Source organism: Lygodium microphyllum, chromosome 3 (genome assembly GCF_053477565.2).
Source record: "Lygodium microphyllum isolate KBCC chromosome 3, Lygodium_microphyllum_v1.1.10, whole genome shotgun sequence".
NCBI lineage: Eukaryota > Viridiplantae > Streptophyta > Polypodiopsida > Schizaeales > Lygodiaceae > Lygodium > Lygodium microphyllum.
In genome coordinates, this window is record NC_141137.1 from 184,989,696 (window position 1) to 185,001,894 (window position 12,199).

The window sequence follows — 12,199 nt, forward strand, 5'->3', positions numbered from 1 at the left end:
TCGTGCTCGTCACCCATGATCTCAAAGAGTGCTAGCAATACATTTATTGAGCAAATCACAACTCATTGGCCTATGGACACAACATAATTGGAGCTTTCACTAGGGCAAGCTCAAACCTTAGTGTTAGGTGGACCATGTACGAGGAACCCAATTTATGGATAACTTGCCTATGTATAGATGCTCCCTCTACCTCTCATTGCGACCACAAATAGTGTTTGAAGTATTGCAAAAGCATAGCTATAGTTTTGTGGAGCTTCCATGTTGGTATTGCTCATGTACATTATTGTCACTACCCTTGTGATAGAGGGGTTTTTTTGCCATGTTCAAGTTCTTGATCCTATTTTGCTTTTAGGCAACTTGCTAATATTGTTTCTGTGGGGAGCACTTTCAACGTAGGTTCCACCCATCTTGATCTAGAACACTTGCCATTCCACTATCACACAATCCTGAAAAAGACTAGCTACACAAAATGAGCACCTCACCTTGCCCAAGCTTTGGTCCAATTACATCCCCCTTGCAAATGAAGAATGGCTAAACATTGGAAGGAGATACAATTGTTTGTAAGATTTGAGAAAGTAAGGATGAGAAATGGATGATTGATCCATATGTATGGACAATTGAGAATAAATGCATTCCCACTAAATTGACTAAAATCATTCAAAGTTTTGCATATAGTTGTGTGGAATCATTTAAATGGGAACATAGTGAAAGGGTTTCAAAAATAAAACCTACAATGTTACTAGCTACACAGTCCTAAATGGGAACATAGTGAAAGGGTTTTAAAAATAAGCCCTACAATGTTACTAAGCTGAATCATCATTATGTATTCAATTGTAAACCATGATATTCATGCATAGCATTAGCATCTCATGGCTAGACATAAAAGATATCACTTGAAGGATCAAAGATGTAGAAGAATTGTACACCAAAGAAATACGCGTATGAGAAAACATAATAAGGGTTATCACACCATAGATGATAAAGAATTAAAAAACCAAGGCTTGCAAATTAACCATCTCAGATGCGTAACTTCAAAATTAGCAGAGAATAGAGTCTATGCATGAACAGAAAGAAGCTTGTGGACAGATAACATACAGTGAATTGAAAGACAAATACAAGATCTGGCAAGCTGGTGGATCCTCCCATGGTCAACCCAGCCAACAAGCCCCATAAACCCACTTCCTAATTATGTATTAAGATAGAAGATAGGCTTTTAATTTACATGCAGGGGCAAAATCTACCCACCAAAGAATAGTCAGTTAAAGAATTTCTAACGACTGCTGTAAAATTTTCCCTCAAAGAATGTGAAATCTACCGCTAATACAGGTCCCATTTCAAAACTCATTACAGCAAAGTAGAGAAGCTCAAGACAAATTACAAAGAACAACTCAAGGAGCTTTCTAAGCGTGCATCTTGTGGACCAATCTGCCAGCACCCAAAGCTTCTTCAGCAAACAATAATAGTCTCACTTATGCACCGTCAACACCTCAGGCATTCTAAAGTGACACTACAGCTTTGTCACACTTAGGAGCCTGCGACTACTGCCACTGGCCGGAGGAGCAAGCCCTGGAATGTCTTGAATGTTTTTGTTATTTGGATGCACAATCTACACACACAAAACGAGACACAAAACCCAGTGACTAATTAACATCAGCAAGGGAATCATTTAAATGCCGATTCAAACACAAAAAACTGAAACATCATTATGCAGGGAATTGGAATCACATATATACCTTCACAATTATGATGGCAATAACTCCACAAACAACGAGAAAAAGAAACAACATGATACACCGATCAGTTGCAATCTACATCACAAAACAAAATGACCAGATTCAGACAACAATACATTGTATACTTTTTATCACAGAACAAAAATGACTTGAATCATAGTAATGTGAAGTCTATATTATGAGCATATCATGAAGATGATATACCTGTCTGCCTATCTCTTTTACTAGCTGAGAGGCTTTCTTTATGCTAAACTGAATAGTATCCAATTCATTCACAATTCGTCCCATTTGCTCGGTCTGTAAAGAGAGATTCAGTGCTAGTGAAGAGCATGCTACATGTAGACCACGGCTGCTTTCTTATAAAATAAAATTCAGAAAGTTATGATTCACTGTGTGCTATACATGCGTGAGGTCTTCAAGAAAGAGCTCTTACAAACAGAGTTTAGTTCTAAAAAGAAATCTTATCAAAGAGAGCCTCCAGAGATACAACAGAAGTCAGTAAATTAACCTGATTACTGTCAAGCTATACAAAGCTTCTGAGAGCAAAATCATCGGACAGAATATGAACTGTGGCATGTGTCTAATGGTATTAATGATTCAAACTACTATGCAACCCTAAGAATCTCCTGTCATCTTCTCTTGACATGCCTGACTGTGTCTATTGTACATCTCAATTTTAGCATTTTTGCCCAAGCTCCTCATGCCATGCCATCTGTGGCATACTCATCTGTTTATATCCATGAAATGTGTTTAACTAGCCCTGAAATGCAGTATGCCTGAAACATTTCACTGAAACATGAAACACCCTGAAGTGAAATTACTGGCTGAAACATTAAATTGGAATGGCTGGGTGAAATGTTACACTAAAATGTTTCGTTGAAACGTGAAATGCCATGAGTGAAACAGTTGGCTGAAACATGATTTTGAAATGAAAATTTTCAAACTTTAAAACTGTTCCAAGGGTTTTTGCACACATAAAGTATATAGGATACCATGCTTATTCATGTTAGGTAAGTTCCGAGGGTACACTATTGCCTTTTATTGAAACCTTCTACACCCTCATTAGTGACGATAATCTATCAGCTAACTGGAACATAAAAGCCCAACCTTTACCTAGTAGATACATTGCCAAGAAATTAAGTTCAAGAACCTAATATCCCGATGCTTGATATACACTCATGCTTAATGACTATACTTGGTCTCTACTCTATTCCAATATGTACATGTGCAGAGTATATGCATGCACCCAAAAAAAGGGCATTAGGTGAAGCGTTTCAAGGTGAAATACAACATTTCATGATTATCTTGGTGACTTTATATTCTCCTCTGATCGAGCATTATTACAATATGCTCTTATACTCCGCAATACTAACACAAGAACTTTGCTGGCTAGTAAAATTGCTAAATTATGGTCTTAGAGCCCATTTGATCTCACACACCACACTCGTGGTGAGAGATGGATCATGTTGAACCTTGGATGCTTTCCATGTTTAAATCGTCTTTAAAGCGTGTCTTACATTTTGATTTTCTAATAAATCTTTAAGAAGAATTGAACACCGGTGCAACCTTGTATAAGTCATACATGAATGGTTTGCCTTTGACCCTTATTAAAGAAAAATAAAGGTACAAATTCATTATGGATTACCTGTGACTTCAGTTTCTGTGCAGTCTGTGCACCTACATTGACAGTATCTTCTACAACCTGGAAGACTCAAATCAAAATTCCAAAATTTAATTAAACATGTCTTCTCCAGTCGAGCATAAAAAATATTGGTAACCTTAACAGCACTCTCAATGACTTTTCACCACTTGTTTACCTTTTTAGATCTTTCAATAGCTTGGTCAGTTTCATCCATTGTCTTCTTTCCCGCATCAACCAATTCTAGGTTTGTCATTGCTGCATGCACCACACTAAATCACCACCATAGCAGCAAACTTTACAGAGTTTAGCAAGGAATCTGCAAGTCATAGTAAAACATTGATACAAAGGCTGAATTGGGCAATACATATTGAATTTACACAAAAAAAACAAGACTAGGACAAAGGCTTCAACAGGTCCATAAGATCTCTCTCTATCCACGTAAGCATGCTTTCTAGATGACCAAGAGGATGCCCATCTACATAAGCATGCATCTAGATAACCCAGAGGAGCCCATGCATCTAAATGACCAATAGAAGGGCCCTCTCATCCCAGATATACAATATTTTACCATCACCCCACATCCCATTGCAATGGCTGCAGATCATGCCTACCTTCATTTCAGCATCACCTGCCAATATGATTTGATCCCACCATGGAGATACTCTCAGCGATTCCCCAAGTATCATGATTCATTTTACTAGAGAGACAGCGAGGGCCTACTTTAACCACCTACATCAGGTCCGTCTTGCACCACATGGATCCATACAAACCCTTGGAGGAGTTCACAACACAACACTCCCACACACCATACCTCAGCTACCATACTTCCCTCACATTTTCCCTCCTCTCACCCCTCCAAACAAGAATGTCCCACAGGATAGCTAGTACAATGAGGAATGCCCAAAAACTCGTTCTCACCTCCAACAAGAGGAAACATGAGGGACCTATATACATGGTCAAGCACGCATGATCTTTTGCCATCTAGTGCAGTGGAAGATAGCATGGCCAAGTTAGAGCATGATTGTTATTAGGTATTCTTGGGGCAAGATAGCAAGTTTCTGGTCCAAGATGCCCATGACAGACTCCAAAATGGTCAAGCACAAGATCATGCTGGAAGGCTACCTCTCATAAGCCAGAGAGGTGTTGTTGCCACTCCTAGTCCCCCTCTTCAATAGGGCCCTCTGTGAAGGCTCCCCTACTAGTTGGTCAACTCATATTATAGTATCAGTCTGAAAAGCTAGAGATCCTATGACTCCCAATATCTCAGTTTACATATAGTGGTGAAATAATGGAGCAACTCCAAGGGATTATTCTTTGAGATTCACTATGAGAAGACCAACCAAGGATAGACTCTCTTGACTTCTTTTCAGCTCGATTTCCAGATCTGCCCCTTTTCTCAGCCTTTCAAAACTTCTTATTGGGCTTCTCATCCATGTCTTGCAAGCCTGAATCTTTTCCACGCAGCAAAGCATTAGCTATATTGGTTGTTTCTATAAGCAGTGTCATACTTGACACAGTGGATTTAATGCAAAAATCCCTGATTTCTTTTGGCAACCCACAAACATACTTCTCAACTTGCTTTGGAAAAACTGGACAATAACACGTCACAAGCAGCAATGCAATCTAAAACTTCTTATTATACTACTCCAAGTTCTAATATTGAGTTGCATCCAACTTATTCCAAGCTATCATCATGTCTACCTCGAAATTACCTATCAACCAATTTGAAATAAACATTTGCTTAAATTGTACTCATGTTGACGGTGCTCTATCTTGCTTTAAGAGTGTAGACCACCACTACAATGCATATACCTTATAGAAAACGGTTGTTTGTTGAATCTTTGAGGATTCAATGAAGTTGCCTCCCAAAAAGACTGCATCAAACTATTAAATGAAAATCAAAGCTTTCAATCTATCTTGCGCACCACAAAACACCTCAAACTGCACCCCTTTTCACCCTCATCATGGTCCTTTACTACCCCTTTGGGAGTCAAGCTTGAGCTGGAGATTGAGAAGCTCTACATATGTAGGTTTCCATGGTACTATGAGATTAAAGGACACTTCCACTGTCTGTTTTAAGAGGGATTCGAACCACTATCCAAGGTGGACTTCCCAAATCAACCACAGTTGTCGAGTACGAAAGGTATGATACGATACAGTACGATAAAATACAGTACTAAATGGTACCTTATGATTTTATATTCCCCCTCCCCAAAAAAATTAACTTAATCTTTTTAAAAACTATAAATGATAAGACACATCTTTAAAGTGAAAATAAGTTATAGCAATGCCATTACAAAATAAGATCAATGATCATACATGATACAACTGTCATAGAAGTTAGGAGTCGACGGACGAGTCACGGCTCACAACAGACTCAAGAGTCGGGAGTGGAATCTGCCAATCTGGATACAATCATCAATGATACATCATACATCATAATCATCATCATGCTCATCAAGAGAGTTTGAAGATGAACCCTTAGCATCTAATGATGAGACTCTCTCGTGCCCATCCTCACTGATGAGGTTATCATCATCATCAAATGATGGCTCCCTGCGTAATGGCTATGTAATTGTAGGCAAGGGGAGGATGTCATCATCAAGCATGGGATGAGAGCTACTAGAACCTCACCTCACATATGTCTACAAACCACTTGAACCACCTCTCGTCAATCTCAGAGGTTGGTGAATGACCATGCCCCTGCTAGCAACTGTTGCAACCCAAACTCCTTGAACTTGTTGAACTCCTCACCCACAAGCATGCTGACTACGAGTGTCACGAGTGTCTGCTACTATGAGCTCTCCATAGAGCTCCGCAAAGATTTGCTCCTCCTGCTCATCAACCGCCTAGTGTTTATTTAAAAGAGTGTTGTCTATCAACTTGAATTATCAACATTCACCTACACAATTCACATAAGATTATAAATACTAAATTTTTAAGTATAAAATTGAAAACAACAAATTTAAACTTGACTTAACCAAAATGATAAGTGTTTACTTGCTTTGGACTACGCATGGTCATCATGGCCTTCATCATGTGCAAGTTAGTATAGAAAGAGACTAGCCGCTCTAACTATCGTGTGCCAAGCCGATTGTGAATCTTTGTGTGAATGAGAGAATAGGCACTCCAATTTCTCTCACATGCACCCAAAGAGCAATCTCGAGCAAGGACTCGTGGCCAAGGGCTACAGAGTCTACAACGCATATCCAAAATTCTGCCACCAAAAGAGAGACTTCACAAGTAACTCTCTTCTCCAACAAGTGGAAGAAGCATAGAAACAGGGAACGCCCGTTCCGGCGCATAGGAACGGATTAACGTGTTCCGGGAGGTACGAGCCCAGGAAACGTTGGCGAAACGTTCCAACCCGTTCCCTGGCCCGTTCCATCCCGTTCCCTGGCCGTTCCCTATTTGGAACGGCCATTCCAACCCAACCATGTAATTTTTTATTTTATTTTATTTTTAAACTCCTGTTTGATGTTTCGCTCCCGCCTGTCGCCTGTCGCCTGTCCCCTACGCCTGCGCCTGTCCCCTGTCGCTTGTCCCCTGTCCCCTACGCCTGCGCCTGCACCTGTTCCCTGCGCCTGCGGCCGCCTGCCCCGCCTGCTCGTGCTCCTCTGCCTGCTCCGTGCATCTGCCCTGCCTGCTCCTGCTCCTGCTCTTGCTCCCCCGCCTGCTCCTACTCCTCCGCCTGCAGGCTGCTCGGCCTGCCACACCTACCTCGCCAAGGCCGTGGGCGTGCGCCGTGCCTACTTCTGCGCATCTGACTCTCCCACCTGCCTCTGAGTCTCCCGCCTACGTCGCGTGCGGCACACGGTACACTTTGGACCTTGGTTGAAATTTTTGCAATTTCATTGAACTTTGACGCATGGATGTTGAAATGTTGGCTGCAAATTTCTGTAATTACTAATTTCATTGAAGTTTACAGTTTACTGATTATTTGTCACTTCTATATAGATGGCAGCATTGACATCTATGAGATCTTCATCATCCTCAGCAGGTACTTCCTCAACAACTGGACGAAGTCGAAGCACTACTTGGTCATGGTGGGATGAGGTAGATGCAGGGGTGCCATTGAGAGGTGGAGGGGCTCACCCTTGGAAATGCAAACTTTGCCCATATGCTCGCACTAGTGGGGCTGATAAAGTGAGAGGCCATCTTCTACATGAGGAGGGAAAAGAGGTGCGTTTTTGCACCAATGTATTAATTGAGAAAAGGCAAGAGTTACTTGACCGCATAGCCACTTCTATGGGGAATTCACATGCTAGGACGCCAAATATAGCAGTGGATCCAACAACATGGACTCCAAGGCCAGCAGGGCATGGTGCTTCATGCAGAAGACCACCAAGATTAGTGGCTACGCAACCTTCTCGTGAGCCATCAATGGCAACAGGTCGTGGTGTTAAAGAGATTTCATTGCACACTTCATGGGAACCAAAGAAAAAAGAGGAAACAGATGCAGCAGTGGCACGCTTTTTTTACCATGACCATATTGCATTCAAATCAGCCAGGTCACCTTATTTTTTAAATATGGTGACAAAGATTGCAGAGTATGGACCCACATATAAGCCCCCTTCATCAGAAACTATCAGGACTACATTGCTTCAAAAGGAGAAAGTAGCCATAGAGATTGCAACAACAAATATTCGCAATCAATGGGCAAGAAATGGAGTGACATTGATAGCAGATGGATGGAGTGGCACACGCCATAGATCCATACATGGTGTTGTTGCATATTCTCGTGGAGATGTATACTTCATTGGTAGTCATGATGCTTCAGAGACTGGAAAGAGTGCAGATGTATTGGCATCCGAGTGGTGCGAGGCAGTGCAGGTTGTTGGGGCAGAAAATGTAGTCCAGTTTGTGGCAAATGGTGAACCTACAAATAGGGCAGCAGGAAACATTTTAATGGCAATGTATCCACATATCACCTTTAGTCCATGCATGGCGCATTGCTTGAATAACTTGTTGAAGGATATTGGAGACTTGCCATGGATTGCATCTCTTGTTGCGAAAGGCAACAAGATTATCACTTTTATATGTAATCATCAGTACTTGCATGCTGAGTTTCGCAAGAGAAGTGACAAAGAACTTCTTAAATACTCGGATACACGATTTGCATATAACTTTCTTATGCTTGGTCGATTGCACTATTGCAAAGGTTCAATTCGGGAGCTATTTGCTAGTGATGAGTATGAAAACTGGACTGGGGCTGCCACTGCTACTGCCGTGTTATGTAATGCATATGTTTCTGATAGAGATTTTTGGGATGAGGTTAATCGCACCAACCAAATGGTTGATCCTATTATGCACATGTTGAGGCTTGCAGATGGCATGGATCCATGCATTGGGAAGATCTATGAAGGTATGGATCGCATGATTGAGAGGTTGGAGAGTTTGGAACCAAATGCAAATAGGTATGAGCAGATCAAGGAGTTATGCATCAGTAGATGGAATGAGTATGACTCTCCTATGCATGCTGCAGCATATGTGCTTGATCCTGAGTTTCAAGGAAAGATGCAAGAAAGAGACCTTGAGGTGGTCAAGGCTTGGAACACATTGCTTGCAAGGCTTTATTCCAGCCATGAAATGCAATGCAAAATTAAAAATCAGCTCTCTGTATATCGGCAAACATTAGGGATGTTTGGTACAGAGGATGCACTAGAGGACAGAATAAATATTGGGGCTGCTTTATGGTGGGAGGACTACGGGGCAGAAGCTCCAAAGTTGCAGAGTTTGGCTATTCGTATTCTTAGCCAAACAATTAGCTCTTCTTGTTTAGAGCAACTATGGAGCTCATTCAATCACATTCACTCAAAGAAGAGAAATCGTCTTGGTACAATGAAGACGAATGACCTAGTTTATGTAAGCTCCAATCTTCGCTTGCTAGCTCGTACATCAGTTGCAAAGGCTGATTCTTTTATATGTTGGGAAAAAGATGACGATGATGATGATGGTGATGATGATGGGCAGGATGTTGTTCAGCAGGATGAGCATTCAGGCACAGTGGAGCCATCTTCCATGAATCAGAGCACTTAGTAGCTAGCCTTTTGGAACTTTAGAGTATTGACTTGGAAATTGGAGCTCTTGTAACTTGGATCTTTACTATTTAGGCTTTAAAGTTTAGTGCATATTTTGTGTTTTTGCAATGCACACTTGTTGCCAGTTGAACTTATGCAACATTGTTGATTAGAATGTTGAATTATGAATGCGACAATCCATTGCTAGTTACAATGTTTTGAATCTTTATTATTGTTGAAACTTGATTATTATGTCTCTAGAGTCTAATTTCATGAATTATGGTCGATATGATCTCTCTCTCTAGATTCTAAGACAAGTGTTGACTCTCTCTCTCTCTCCCTCCCTCCCTCCCTCCCTCCCTCCCTCCCTCCCTCCCTCTCTCTCTCTCTCTCTCTCTCTCTCTCTCTCTCTCTCTCTCTACACACACACACACACACACACACACACACACACCGTTCCCTCCGTTCCCGTTCCCTCACTTTGGACGTTCCCCCCGTTCTAGGGGGTCCCGTTCCCGTTCCCGTTCCCCGTTCCTGGTAACTATGGGAAGAAGCAAAAGCCACATGCCCTCTCTGATCTGCGTAGCATCCAAGCTCCTCTAGGATTGTGTTGTCATCCACGAAGACCACATGAGTGAGATATGCAAGCAAGTTAAAACGTAACTCTCTATCGTCCATGATTGCTAGAGACTTGTAGGCCGAATAAAATAGTGTTGCAAATCCATGGATGGGCTTATACATCCATGCCCATCTCTTCTCTACTATGGCAATGTTGTGTGCACGTTGTGACTCCATGATCACCGTGCATGCCCGTATCTCCACCAATGCTGCTCTAAAGAAGTGAATGAGAAGGTTCATGGTGAACCCCTCGCAATCACTCATACATAACACCCTATAAAAGGGACTCACCGAAATCATGATTCCACAGACTCTGCCAAAACTGCTCATCCAAGCACAAGCGACGCATGGCTTTCGGCTCCTTTGTCTGATGCTCATCTCACTCATTCCATAGAGTGGACACCACTGTCTAGGCGGGCCGTACCTCATAAAGGTGCTTCAACAGCAACCACATATAAGCAAAGCCAATTGGAAAAGGCTTCTTCAACTCAAGCATGTTGTGCTCGTGATACATCACCAGTACCTTGACCTTTATTGCAAGGAAGGTGACAACTGATATAGCCTTGTGCACCACCCTATTCACCTATTTGAGCTTCCGAATGTCCTCCATGAGCAAGTCCAAACGACGACTTGCATATGGAGTCCACACTATCGAAGGAAACTGAGCCTCAAGCAAATGACCCATGCGCCAACAATTGAATGCATTATCGGTAACAACATGCACCACATTTGACAGACCCCCCTAAACCACATCATACATGACACAAATTCGAAATTATGATAACGAAAGCTTCAAGGGGACATGAATTCAAAATTATAATAATGAAAGCAACAACTTCAAAGGGCAATGTATACCTCAATGATAGCTCGCCAAATGTGGGAGTAGACGAATGTACCAATCATTCTATCTCTCCTCTTGTCGATGTTTACAATCCACAAAAAATATATGCCAAGTGGACATGAAACAGAGTACGTTGATGATGCCTCGTTTCCTACAATCTCTCCATTTGTCGGTGAGAATGGAGCAATCGTATTTTGTCCCTACGGCCCATATAGAATCAAGGACTCTATCAATCCTCTCCTCTTCATGCGTCGAGGCAAGGCCTGATGGAGAGGAGAGAGTCAAGACTCATCACTCCAATCACGATGATGCTTGAAGAGCAGTACATTAAATCAACAAGACTCCTAGCAAGCCATTGAATCGCAAGATACTAGAGGAATTATGGTCTAGCAAGAGACCTAGTTATGATCACTTGCATGTTTTTGGCTCTCAAACATTTAAGCATATACCTAGGGACAAGCAAAGTAAACTTAATCCTCAATCCAAGAAACGTGTTTCTCTTGACTATGGACAATGCGGTGAAATGGGTTATCTCTTGTGGAATTCTAAATCTAGAAATTTAGTATGAAACCATGATGTCATCTTTAATGAGGATAAGATAACAGCCTATCAAAATTGTTGAGATCTGTAGACTGATATTTCAAGAGGATGGGGAAATGATGATGGCAGCAAGAGCACTGGAGATGGAGAATACATGCCTGGAGTCAAAGGAGCAACTTGCAAAAGATTATCTGCCCCAACCATCATGCCTGCTATAAGTAGCAAAAAATGGGCTAAATTGGACAATGTAATGGTGACACACCAACTGCCAGCTGGTCAACTGCATTTAATGCAATCCGCAGCATATAAATTGCTGGAAATTTTCAGCTAACGTGGTAGTACAATCAAAAGAGACACGACAATGTCCAAAAGGGTGACATAGGCTGGGGAATGCAGAAAATGTTCATGAAACTAGACAAATGCACACTAAATGCCAGCGCTCCTATGTCTTCATTGGACTCTAGCAGGAATTCACCACCAGGAGATGACAAACTGACAACACTAAAAGTGACACCAAAAGAAGCTTTGAGATGTACTTGTGCTAGGAAATAAAATGCCTTGTGCCATCTAATAGATTTCCAATCCAAGGAAGAAGTGTAGGATCCCCAGATCCTTCATGTTGAACTCCCCGCCCAAGATTTGCCCAGTATGATCAACCTCATGTGTGTCGCTCCCTGTAATAATGAGGCCATCAACATACAAGCTTTACCAAGATGCACCTATCCTCTGCAACCTAGTAATAAAGGTTGGGGTCATGATTTGATCAATGGAAGCCATTGTCCAAGAAGAATCAATCAATCCACTA

General features: G+C 41.7%; 2 protein-coding genes across 2 annotated transcripts in view; one reads left to right on the forward strand and one right to left on the reverse strand.

Moving 5' to 3' along the window:
- Window positions 1–1,061: 1,061 nt before the first annotated feature.
- LOC148039290 (putative plant SNARE 13) overlaps window positions 1,062–12,199 on the reverse strand; it is a 78,661-nt gene continuing 67,523 nt past the window's right edge. Inside the window, exons 6-10 of the mRNA XM_087675187.1 lie at window positions 3,551–3,630; window positions 3,379–3,435; window positions 1,938–2,030; window positions 1,734–1,808; window positions 1,062–1,606 (exon numbers count right to left, since the gene is read on the reverse strand). Of these exons, the coding sequence (XP_087531313.1) occupies window positions 1,508–1,606; window positions 1,734–1,808; window positions 1,938–2,030; window positions 3,379–3,435; window positions 3,551–3,630 (404 nt within the window). The 3' untranslated portion in view covers window positions 1,062–1,507. The remainder of the gene's footprint in view (window positions 1,607–1,733; window positions 1,809–1,937; window positions 2,031–3,378; window positions 3,436–3,550; window positions 3,631–12,199) is intronic.
- LOC148039291 (uncharacterized) lies at window positions 7,795–11,725 on the forward strand. Its single transcript, XM_087675579.1, has 2 exons — window positions 7,795–8,865; window positions 11,486–11,725. The coding sequence occupies exons 1-2, from the start codon at window positions 7,906–7,908 to the stop codon at window positions 11,723–11,725; spliced, it is 1,200 nt and encodes a 399-aa protein (XP_087531705.1). The 5' UTR covers window positions 7,795–7,905.